Source organism: Sinocyclocheilus grahami, unplaced genomic scaffold (genome assembly GCF_001515645.1).
Source record: "Sinocyclocheilus grahami isolate Dianchi unplaced genomic scaffold, SAMN03320097.WGS_v1.1 scaffold106.1, whole genome shotgun sequence".
NCBI lineage: Eukaryota > Metazoa > Chordata > Actinopteri > Cypriniformes > Cyprinidae > Sinocyclocheilus > Sinocyclocheilus grahami.
In genome coordinates, this window is record NW_015505285.1 from 1,379,406 (window position 1) to 1,392,446 (window position 13,041).

The 13,041-nt window shown below is 37.9% G+C and overlaps 2 protein-coding genes across 2 annotated transcripts; one reads left to right on the top strand and one right to left on the bottom strand.

Moving 5' to 3' along the window:
- Positions 1-504: 504 nt before the first annotated feature.
- znf488 (zinc finger protein 488) lies at positions 505-4,042 on the top strand. The gene is made up of 4 exons (XM_016276951.1): positions 505-636; positions 1,020-1,244; positions 1,456-1,687; positions 2,260-4,042. Exons 2-4 carry the CDS (start codon positions 1,029-1,031, stop codon positions 3,297-3,299), a joined length of 1,488 nt encoding a protein of 495 aa, XP_016132437.1. The 5' UTR covers positions 505-636; positions 1,020-1,028; the 3' UTR covers positions 3,300-4,042.
- A 2,265-nt stretch (positions 4,043-6,307) lies between these two features.
- On the bottom strand, positions 6,308-9,888 carry gdf10a (growth differentiation factor 10a). Its single transcript, XM_016276952.1, has 3 exons — positions 9,431-9,888; positions 7,798-8,705; positions 6,308-7,405 (listed from the first exon to the last, which is right to left on the bottom strand). Exons 1-3 carry the CDS (start codon positions 9,654-9,656, stop codon positions 7,214-7,216), a joined length of 1,326 nt encoding a protein of 441 aa, XP_016132438.1. The 5' UTR covers positions 9,657-9,888; the 3' UTR covers positions 6,308-7,213.
- Positions 9,889-13,041: the final 3,153 nt, after the last annotated feature.

A 13,041-nucleotide genomic window follows, 5' to 3' on the forward strand; every position in this document is an offset into this window, starting at 1 on the left:
AATTCTATTTGATATTCTGTTATTCAAATCTTAAGCATTATAAATAACGAGTAAAGTGAAACATTTTTGAAGATATACTTTTTTCTGAAATAAAATAGCCTAATCAAATAATCACTAAAACACTCTTAAAAATGAGAAATTTTATAAATTAAATATTTTTTCTTTAAAAGTCAACCCAAGTGGCTACATAAAAGTTTACATGTTTGGAGAATCGTCACAAAATCTAACAGTTGAATTGTGATTCGACATGTTCTACTTATAATGTCTTTGGGTTATAGGATTCGTTTTAAATGTGCATACAGAATGAGCATACAGTCTTTTGTGCTATACTCATCACAATCTAACGGTCTCTGACTTCTGCCATTGATTACCCTCGCTTCTAATTAACACGCATGCAAAGCTGGCGAAGCACCAATCAAATTGCCACCTGGGGGGGGGGTTTGGGGAGAAATGAGGCGCATCAGCTCCGCGTCCTCGGCGTGGATAAGTGCGTGACTGCGCAGCACGAGAGACAGTCAAGAGACTGTCAGGATCAGGAGACGGTCGTGATCGCGTGCTCTCTGTGGATAATTGCACATCGCGTCTCCTTGGACTGTGCACCTGCTACGGAACATCCTCAAACCAAACCTGCTATACGTGAGTAGCAATTTTACTGCATATAGGCTAATTTTGTGAGATATTCCATTTGATACAAAATGCCTGCTAGCTGACTATACGGATTTAAACGCTATTTACAGTCTAAAGAACATCAAACCAAACGTAAAAGAAAAGAAAAACTGAACAGTTCTGATTTACCAATCTATTTTGCATACATAGACCGATTTATTTATTTTTCAGTAGTCGAACTAATTGCATGCATGGCAATATATTTCCTATGTCCCTGTGTTTTAGAAAAAAACTGATAATAAAAGCATTAGGTGATTAAAAATCCAGGTTGCTCCATTAATCCAATTTAAGCATGGAAACATGTACTTGTCTTATTCTTTTGAACTTTTCATCATTTAAATTCATATTTCCAGGAATAAAACATGGAGCAAAGTATTATTCCTCGCTCCTTGTGGACTAATGACAGCAAATTTCTCCACCACCATGTCACGGGCTTCTTCACCAGTGTAGAAGTTACACAGGATATACCAGCTGGAACATCATTTGGACCTTGTGTTCTTCATAATACCTTTTATGACACTATAGCCTTCATTGCATTGAAGTCCTTTGACAAATGGAATAAATCATATGTGTTTCGGGTGAGTAAGATTTTAGATTTAGACTGCATTTTTATTTTTGACTGCAGAATTTGACTAGATTTACAAAAAGTGTCTTGTGCTGTAAATGAAACATGCATAATCCAGACATGTCATTTGTAATACACTATACACTGCAAAAGATAAATTGTTAACTATTTTACTGTAAAAATTTAATTTCCTCTAATATCAAAATATCTCCCACTATCAACAGGTAGATCCTGAGGCGATGAAAGGGTCTCCATTAGTAGTTCCATGGCTACGGTTAGTACAGGCTGCAATGAGCGCAGAAGACCAGAATACTGAGGCCTACTTGAAAGGAGGACAGCTGCACTTTCGGACTATTCGAGATGTGAAACAAGGGGAAGAACTGCTTGTTTGGTATGACGAGGAGTTGTCACATCTTTTGGGGTTTGAAGACATAAAGACAAAAGCCCTGACAGATGGTGAGTATGGGCTGCTTTCAATGATTTTTTAATGGAATAAAATCATTATTTAATGCTTAAGTAATATGTGAATGAAATAATTTTAATTGAATGTACCTTCAAATTGGTTAACAATGTCATGGAATGTTCATTCATAGGTCATATTCATATCTATAAAAATAAAATAGGAATAGCACTTCTTCAAAACATTTGCAAACGTACTTTGGTATTTTATATGTATTAATTAACAGTTAAGCAATTTTCCTGTACATTTTTGGTTTGTAAATTATTAATATTTGAGAAAAAAAATACATTTTTTTATACAAAAACAAATATATGCATGGAGCCGTTTTGTTGTCATGTGACAAGAAAACCACTGAACACAGAGGATCCCTTTAGACCCTGAATATTTGGCAAAAAATGTCCATAAGATGCATAAAACAGCAACTTATTCATTATTACCAAAATTTGTATTTAATACGCAAATGTAATTTATAAAGAAATTTTTGTAAATGAATTGTTGCTTAAATGTTAAGTGTCCTAATATTGTTATTACCATCGAGGTCTGACAGCGTCTGTATCTTCATATGCAGGCTACACATGTACGAGATGCGGCCAGGCCTTCAAGAATGAAAATCCTTTCCTTGCCCACTGCCGTTTTTTATGTGCGCAGGACAAAGTAGATATTATCCGACCAACCAACGAACAGAAACCAGAAGTCAAGCGACAACGCAAAATCATAGATTTTCACAACATTGCAAGAGATCTAGAGCACAAAATGAGCGGTTCTCCTGAAGACTCGGGCATACCTAGAAAAAGAAAACAAGAGGGTTCCCTAAGTCCCCGGAACAAAAAAACGGTTTTATTAGAGAAAACCAACATCACTAATCACAGCAACATCGCCAACATCCACAAAGACTGTCCACCTTTCCAGGAGTTGTCAGAATCAGACAAATTATCAACAAATGAGTCAATGATAAGTAAAAGCAGCGCATTTACCGAGGTTCAGAAACCACCAGAGCAGTCATCACGGGATCTAAAGGTGTCTGAAGTAGGCCTGCAATCCGACTGCAGCGCCTTCTCGTTCGTTGTACCCAAGAGCGCGCACTCGGAACAGAAGAGCGCGTTTTGTGAACCCAACAAACGCACCATCACCGAAGTTCTGAATTCTTCACCACCAGATTCGGATAATATCTCAGACTCTTTCAAATCAAAACCTTCACTAGGATACAGAAATGTATTGGCTTCGCACCTGTTTCACGCTGACTTGACAAGCGCTCATGCAGGTGGAGTGATCTCCGCTCCTCTGGCTTCAGGAGGATCCTTTTATTACGCGCCCGAGCATTGGACCAGATCTATAGGAGGACAGCTGCAGTCCACATCTTCTTTCACACTTCTACCCCCCACTTTCACACCATTGGGTGTTTCAGTGCAGAACTGGTGCGCCAAATGTAACCTCTCATTCCGAATGACCTCCGATTTGGTGTTTCACATGCGGTCCCATCATAAGAAAGAGTTCGCCGCAGAGGCTCAGGTGAGGAGGAGAAGAGAGGAGAAACTCACCTGTCCCATCTGTCACGAGTACTTTCGAGAGCGGCACCACCTCTCACGTCACATGACATCACATAATTAAGAAGAAAAGCTCCATCGCACTTTAACCAGGTAGCCTATATAAAAGTAGCCTAATTAAGATGCATTGACCATAAATTATGCATTTATACTGTGATGGTCCCTTGTAGTTACCCAGCTGACAAAAATATGTTCTAAGACCGTTTTGCTAACGGCCCCATTGAGTAATGAAAATGTTATTTCTTAGTGTTCTCTAAATATAAGAAACGTTAAATCTTTTAAATATTTGAAAAGCGTTAGTTATACGAACCTTAAGGGAACGTTCCATTTGATCATATTGCAAACATTTAATGTTACTTTTGATTGTTCTTTGAACATTTTAAAACACGTAGTTAGACGAACGTCCAGCTAAAACATTTCGAAAACACTCCAGGAAAAACGTCCAGCTAATACATTCCAGTTTTGAGAACTTTAAAGACCAGATAACTTAGTAAACTCTCTATTAACGTTACTGGAACTGTGGAAGAACGTTTAGAACCTTGCCAGAATGTTTTGAGAACGTTGTCTGTATAGGCAATAACAAACTGAGAAAAAGTTGCCAGAATGTTTCCGAGAACATTTTCTGTTAACTGGGTTGGTTGCTATTGGACAGGGGAAGTATTTTTCTGTAGCAATACATTACAGACCGACTAAAAACTTGAACCTTTCAACCATTTACCATTCATGTAGTCTTTGAAATGGTGGTCTTTGGTAGTGCAATTCAGGATAGGCCTACATCGCCACTAGGTGGCTATAGACATGAATATCTTTCTCTTTAGAGGTAGCTATACCTAGTACATTAGTTGTGACTAATACTGTTGAACTGCCTGGTCATTTTCAACTTAACAGTGCCTTACAAATGTCAGAATGAGTACATGTAAATGCTATTGAAAAACGGTTGAATGAAATGCTCCAGCATTTTTAGGTTTGCTAACAGCTGAATAAAACTATTATGAACTAATAGCATTGCTTTGTAAAGAGATTTTATATTTGAAATATCCATCCCTTCAGAATGCCACATCTTTGTTACAATGTTCTTTTCAGATGTCTACTTCTTTTAACATTTTTTTTTTATCAGCACAACGACAAGGAGGATGTATTTATTTAAATATTTTCTTGTTCTGTTCTTTTTTGAGATAAGTACAGTCATTGTATTTCATTAAAGATTTTGAGCATATTCCCCAGGTGTTTGCCTCTGATTTTAGCCATGAAGAAGTATGGAAAATATAAAACACTACTTTCTTTTAGAGAACAGTGACACTGATATGAATCTAATTCAATGTAGTTTTGTCTAGTCAATGTAGTTTTAAATTAATTTTAAGAAGTATGTTTAGAAGATAAAGTGTCAGATTGTATTTAAAAATGCTGACTTTCTTTAAGAAATAATGCGGGTGACCATTTTTGCATTTTAATTTTATTTAAATAATTGTAAGTTTTTGAAACAGTGGCGTGCATACACTCACATGCACTAACACTGAGTGACCGGTAGAGTGCACTCTCTAATCATTCTTAAGTCCCCGAAGCCTCATGACTTTACCAAAGCTGTAATGTGAGAATGGCGTTGTGTTCACATTGATTTTTTTTTAATTAAAGCCCCATGCAAGTCTCCGTTAAATTATAGGCATACAATCATAGGTAATAAACTCAACACTGAGGAAGTTCACCAGAACGCCACAAGTTTTGACCTTACTGCGAAGTTCAAAAGGACGCCCATCTGTATTTAGCTATAAACATTCTGCTCATTCAATAAAGTAAATACTAAACTTCTGAAGACATTAGATTGAATGAAAATATGTGTATACACTGGCCTAATATTGGTGCAATTAAAAGCCCCAGTGGCCTGTTCCTGACGGTAATCACTTGAAGAGAGAGTCATTTCATACACACAGAAAATCCTCTGTTCGCTCTAAAGAGCATCTTTCATCACTGCCATTAATTGATCAGGCCTCATTTGGAAAACTAAATATTGACATTGGTTTTCAGTAACTGTTGAGTATTTACATTTTGACGAAGCCTCTGGTGTCCTATACAACTGATTTAAATATTAAAGTGCTCCCCAGGAAACTAAACATTGCCTAAAGGGGATTCACCTGAGAGTTTCCCTCAGTGTTTCTGGGCAGCTTTAGTGGATGTTGGCGTTACATTCTTACATTCTTCTGTTATTTTATGGTCTCTGTGGGAGACCAAGTGATCTACAGTTTAACAAACCTCATTCATGCTAACACTGTCAAAACTAACCTGAGAGAGGAAAACAGCTTTTGATTACTGTGGAGACCATTGATCATCTCATCAGTTTGGTTGCCGCCAAATTTCTATGCTAATAAATTAGTCAGTTGTTGATAACTCTAGGCTACTTAAAAACAGTTTTACCTATCCGAGGTTTGCTGGTCAGGTGGCTTTAGGGGGTTTGTGGACGACCAGTTTAAACCAACAAACTAGGCTGGTTTACTATAAAATAAGTTTTTTAATGTTTTTGGATTTACATTTGTTGTGATAAATAGTAAAAGCAGCAGACACATTCACATCTCTTCAGTCTATAGGCTACATAACCAAACATGTTGAGTTCAAGTGTCTCTTTTTACACACTGCACAGAGAAGCCATTCAACACTCAAACTCGCACAAAGGAAAGACACAGCAGACAGTAATTGGGTTCTGTTCTGTGAGAACACGCTTCTCTCGTTTTCATTCACGGGCAAGTGGGATTAAAAGGGTTTACTTCAAATTAGTTTGAGCTGGGTGACATTATCTGTTGAAGTAAGAGTTGGAACGTCCTGCACTTTGAGACCTGATGCTCTTGAAGTGGGTTGAAGGTGGGAACTGGGGGTTAGAGATGTCTTTGATGTCCGGTTAAAGTACTAATGTACCAGGCTGGTTTCTGATGTCAATGCTAGTTGTCCAGACATTCTTATTCCTTTATTCGTTCTCTTCGTTAAGTGAAGAATATGAACACATACAATGCAGAAATATGCAGCAGAAAATACAAGCTGGTGGTTTAACATTTATTTTATTCTACTTATTATAAGGCTAGTTTTCATAATTTAAAACACACATTTACAAAAATACATTCTCTAAAATATAATATACTGATTCCAAATGAACAATTGTTTATACACACTGACACATTTGGCCGAAATACTCCTTGCTTACGGCACCAAATTGAGATCATCAAATGCGTCAGAATACAAAAAAGGAACCTTGTGTAACATCTCTTAAAATAAAACAAATGCACAGGAAAAACGAGTCAGCACTAGCCATCAGTGACTTCAGCGATTAGCAACACTCCACCTTTTGGGATCTTTTAAATTCTGTTTCAAAAGATTAGTTCAGATTAGTTACTACAAGACTGCTTTGCAGTCGCACTAATGGTTTGATGTAGATTAAAGGGTTCACACTTTTCACATGTACTTCATCATTTATACTTTTAAATGACCCAAATACCAAGTTACACTTAGATTTCTAATGAACACCAAGACATTATCTTAACCTGTAACTACAACATTCATCTGAATAATAAAATAATTCTTTATTCTAATTCACTTTCCAATGTAATTCAACAGTTCTGCCAAAAAAAGGTTTGTTATATTCAATATGCTATAAAACCTCATCGTACATCCAGTAATCTACAAACATGAGTCCAACAACCATTTATGTCATAGAGATGACAGCAAAGCCGACAATTTATAAGGAATATTTTTAAGAGTAAGTGCTTATGTTACTCAACTAGTACAATGAAAAATGTTTACGACAGATCCTTTGTGGATAAACAGAGGAAATTAAAATATCACTTGTAAGCATTTATAAAAAATGAAATGCAGTCCTTAAAAATGTGTGCACTTTCTAACAAGTGCAAACTAAAGACAATATGCCTCTTCAAGGTAAATTTGGGTGTCAAAACCACAACAATGCCCATTTGTCTTTCTTTCCTGTGACCAGCGAGCCTATCTGCAAGCGCACGTCTCCACAGACATGTTGGGGTAGATCTTCAACACAATGTTTTTGCGCTCATCCAGAAATAGTACACTGAGGGGTTTCATCTTCTCTGGGACACAGCAGGGCTCTGGGATACCTGGAATTATTCCAACGGCCTTGACTATGCTCTGGATGGTTGCATGGTTGGAGGGGCGGACCACCTGAAAAGGGCAGAAAAGAGAGGATAATGAGGTATGGTAGCGTTTAGATATGCAACTTTTGTTTTGCTTTCTTCAATGAAGCAGAGAGAATTATGTCTTTCAACACCCTTCTATTATTCAGAACAGAGGAACTGTAAGACTGGCTCATTTCAAAAGAAAATGTGTCCAAAATGTGCTTAAAACCCCTATTAAGCGTACAATTATTTGACTGTAATTGCACATAAAGTCGGTGTGCTTTAGTTGTGCTGGAACCGAAACATTTTCTGAAGGGATTCTTTGTTTAAAACCTCTGGCTAGAAAAGCTGTTTTAACCATAGTCATTTTTAAATATTTCAACATGTCTAAACAATTCACATTCGCATACGCTGATCCTCGCCATGAGGTTCTCTGACCTTTGGAATGGGGAATTCACATGTTCCTGCACAGTAGAAGGCATCGAAAGACTTGGGAGACAAGATCCATTCGTTCCACCCGATATCTGCAAAGTCCACCTTCAGGTACCTCCTGGAACAGCTGCGAGGTTCTTTCCACTGTCTCCTCCGAGCCTTCTTCATGGTTTTCTCATCAAACCGGAGAACCTGAGACTTGCCGAATCCATCAACATGCTCCTGGCCTTTCCTCCGACGTTCTTTTTTAAAGGGCTTTGGCTTGAGCGCAAAGTAAGCGCTTTCCCACATATCGTGCTGTTTGAAGCTGTTGTACTCCACCTCTGGGAGCTCGTTGTTCTCAATGGGATCAGAGAAGTCCAAGTCCAGTTCCCGCTTCATACGTATGTCAGGTGAGGAGTCTGGAGACTGAGTTGGCTGCTGGTCTGCAATGAAAGGATCATATCTCTGTAGGCTCACAGCCACGCTGTTGGGCTCGGAAATTGCCAGGTCATTAGCGTACACCAGCAAGTATGGAAGGCTGGAGGACGGGAGCTGGTCCTGATACCTTTGATACTGCTCTCCATAGTCAAACTCCACGGTGATCAAAAGGTGATTCTTATCTCGGGCCTCCTTTATAATGACAGACACATCCTTGCTCTGCCAGGTCCCACGTCTGTGAGGAACTACAGTGACGTTTCCGAGTAGAGATCCTGGGGCTGAGCTGAAGGAGGGAGACCGGAAAAGAAGATGGACAGAGGGTAGCAGATGTAGGTTCGGGATGCGACAAGAGGGGTTCTTGAAGCGCTTGCAGAACCAGGACCTCTGGCGTGACCGTTTGTCAAAAAAGAAGTGAAACGTAGATGTGAGAATCACCTCAGACTCCTGAAGAGAAGTAAGATTCAACCAATACGAGACCCTCTCCTCCACATTCTCTGCAAAGATACGAGAGAAACTGCTGAGTTACATATTAATTATGAATATGGGCTCAAACAACAGGCTTTTTGTTCTGTCTATGGGGTTGGAGAAAGCACAAGGAAGTGAGGAGACATGTTACTACTAGAGCAGACATATGGAAATGTTTATTTAGGTTCCCTTAAGAGTTAGAACCTGCAACAATGTCAGTCTTTTAATCGGCACTGATTAAATGCTTTAGCAGACTGCAGAAAAAAAGGATGCATTGTCTCATGAGAGTGTAACAAATGCTATTTTTTAATGTTCTGGTTTAAACAGCTCTGAGAATATTAATGTGAAATAACTACAAGAGCCACAACAATTATAAGCCTGCTCTTGACAATGCGCAATTATCATGCATAGTGCACAGTTATGTCCGTATAGATTAATTCTAGCTTATATGTATATAGGTAACTGTTTTCAAACGTTTCATTAACAAAAGTTCACAAATTGCCTGTTGTGGTAACCATAGCATCAGTTCCGTTCAGTATTGCACGGTATATCTACAAAACATAGCCTATAGTAGTGACATTATTTAGCCTATCATATTATATATTTACACAGTACAAACTCATACCATAACAACCTAGGAGTAACACATTTGCGTTGCACAAGACAAACTTCAATAGAGCTGAAAATTACTGACAGACCCCCCAAATTTGTATTTGTACATTATGCATCATGTATTTATTTTTTTGTTACTTACCAGGCTTTGCTTTAAAACTTCTTACGGTATTTCCCTCTTTGAGTCGGTTAGGTTCAGTGTTGTACTTCTCATACAGTTTAAACATATGTTGTGAGAGCGCATCTGTGGCCACGAGCGCGTCTGTCGTGCTGTCGCGCGCACTTCTCCAAACAGCTTCAGACGCGTCAGCATCGGAACCGACCCAAAGCAGTAACAGGTGCGTCAAAAAGACATATTTAACCGTCATGTTGTAAAGATAGAAAAGCTTCCAAACGATTGAATGCAAAGTTTCCAGTATGACAACTTCGGAGTGACGTTTTCCAGTAAAGGAGCTGCTTTTCCCGCCTTTTAACGCAGTGCAGAGAGGAAGTTGTTACAGTGTTTCTGAAGTTCTGTCGGTCTCGTGCTTAATCTGTGATACATCACTTATTTCTTCTGACCGCCACTATCCTCGGGAGCAGGCATAAGCGGAGTGAGGTGCTGACGTATCCGCCTATCAGCCAACGGGAGCTGCTGCTACATTACACCCGATCCAGCAGGAGGCCAGCAAGAGGACAAATCCAGCTAACATGCACTTTCACAGTTTAAGGTGCTAGGTTATTGTTCTGCTTTTTCCCCTTTTCCCAACAAGCCCTCAAAAAAGCGTTCTTTTTCATTCAAATGTAGTTTTAAGATGTTATTATTTTATAATGAACTACTAAACTGCTGCTCTCATGTTAATAGCTTTTACAAACATTTGATGAAATAGATTAGGGTTTACATTTTCATATTTTTTGCTTTGAATCACCACATTTAAAGTTACACTTTGATTTTATACATCGAGAAGGTCATTAGCTACAAGCATTCATCATAATACTAAAACATCTATGTTCTAGTTTACTTTCTAAAGTAATTCAATATTTCTTCAAACATTAAAGGTTTACATTATATTCAATATGCCATAAAACCTTTTTGTAACCATCCAGTAATCTTCAACCATAAATATGAGTCCAACCGACATTTATGTCATGGCGATGACAGCAAAGCTGACCTGTTTTAAGAAAGCAAGTGTAAAAGCTCACGTTACTCATCTAGAACAATAAAAAGTTTCCTCATGGAAGTTAAGGAAATGAAAATATAACAGAAAACTGAATTAATAAGTTTAAAGAATGATAAGAGGCTTTCCTTCTTTTATCAGTAAACTTTAAAGTAAACATGAGAGTGCAAATGCATAAATCCGAAAGGCTATATTTGAAAGAGTTTTGAATATTTGTGAGTGCCTTTGCTTGATTTCATTATAGTGATTTCATTCAGTACATGAAGCACACTGGGGGAACGGCCCTGTCACCTCTGTTTTTTTGTGTGGAGTGTCTGCAGCGCTGTGCCAACAATGCTGGTTCTGTGAAAGCCTGGAGCTCCAGTGGAGAGACCATAACAAGCTCGGCCGTTTGGGTCATTGCGTGCCATTAAACACCTCCTGTGGCCCCTGGGGACCCCACTGGAGACCCCCTTTTTACTTCACACTTGAATGTGTCTTAAATCTGCATTAACAATCTGACGTTCCTGCCCACTAGGACACTGTTACTAAGTGAATCAAGGGATAAATCGAGTAGGAGGGGAGATACCTCTGCTCTGCTTTGTTTCCACCCCTCTTTTTATTGTCCAACTGTGGGAAGGCGAAGCCATTAAGCTTCAGAATCCTACACCGCTTTTAAAAATGAATAAAAAACAGAACAAGGGTGAAAGAATTCAAATTAACTCTGGTTCACATACCTTTGGTTCTTCAATACGACTGCATCACTTGCTCTCTATAGCACCAGATCCTGCTGGGTCTGGATGCTGAGAATGATTCTTTAATTAACAAGCTAACTACGGAATGATGCTAATAAGCATAAGGTCTTGTTTAAGGCTTGTCTCTCCAGGACAAAGTCCCTTAATATGTTTGTCCTTTACTTCGAAACAGCTAGTCCTGGTCTCGTAAAACACACTTTTATTTTGCTTGCCTCCTTCTTTGCCTCCCATTCATGAGCTTTATATGGGGCTTGTTGCAACATCTTTCACTGGTTGGAAGAAGTTTTTTTTTTTTTTAAAGTAGAAGAGTTCCACGAATGAAAGATGTAAAACTTTAATGTATAAGGTTATACTGCAAAATCTAATTTTTTAAATTAAAACCTAGTTAGATTTTATTTCAGTACTTTTTAAAAATGACATAAAATATGAATTTACGTTTCCTTCAGCCCGACACATATTTGCTTCACTCTTTGTGTGAAAAGGACCATTTGTCTGGGCCTAGACTGCCCACTGAAAAATGTTTAATCACAGTGTTCTGTGATTCATATAAAAGTACCCAATTCTTCCATGCCTTCTTGCTTGCGGTTATTTGCTTGACCTCATTTGATTTTTTTTTAATTTTTATCTCATACCACAGATATCCATGATATATAACATTTTAATTACTTTTCATAAAATACTGACTGTGGGGAACCACTCATAACTCAATGGATTTGTTATTTGATATGGCTAGCAAAAACAAATAGTGTTGCTTAACTCAATTGCCTGTACTTAAGCAGTTTATGTGGTTTACTTCATAAATGGCAGATGGGTCTTTGATTTCCTGAGGCTATTTTTTTTGTAAGTAAAATAAGGGAAGAATAAACTGTCATTTGCGGTCAAACGAAACGAAATAGCATTCATTTTGTTCTAGTGACAAATGCTAGATCATCATGAAATTTGTAATACCATGGTTCTTTAAGTAATTAGTTTCATGTAGCTGAATCCTTCACTTCCCTTAGGGGATCCAGTACTGTTTATCTGTTTCTAGTATAATAAATGTGTTAAAAAAAAAGATAGTAGAAATAATTGCACTGTAAAATTAAAGTAGCACAGAGAGAAAATTCATAACATTGATTATTATTATTTGAGATAAAAGCTCTTTACTTTGCCACTTAAAAAGAAATGACTCCCTCCCTTCATTTTATGTATATTTGTAGAACTTCCAGTAAAAAGGAAGTGGCTGCTGATATTAGAAGATAGAGGGTCAGGTCCTTTGGCACCAGAACAAATAAATTTTAAGCATCTGTCAGCATCAAGATTTCTGAAAGGCAGAACGCAAGTAGTTGCCTGCTCTCTGTGTTTTTTCTTTCCCGTTTGTATTGGCTATGTGTCTCATAGCTCAAGTGAAATACAATTATCCCTGCAGTGCCTTAAGTGATCAATCACGTCTCAAAATTTCGGTGCTCTTGGACCTGCACAATATCAACGTGCCAGTCTTGCCAAATGGACCTAATGGCAAAGAGCATTCTCTTCTGGCTTTGGTTACTTCCAGTATTCTTGCAGAATAACTGAGTACAAATGTTTTAAAACCGCTGTTAATTAGACTCAGTCTCAGTATTGAAGGGTAAAGCACTGGATGTATTTCAAAATACTCTGAAACAAGTAAATCCATGTAAAGGATTATTAGAAAATATATATTTTTTTGGTTAACAATTTATGAGAATGATAAAATCATAATAGTAGTGCTGTTCTTGCATGAAAATTCATATTTGCACAGTGAAACATGCTGGGATTCACACCAGATAGATAGAGAAATAGATAGATAGATAGATAGATAGATAGATAGATAGATAGATAGATAGATAGATAGATAGATAGAT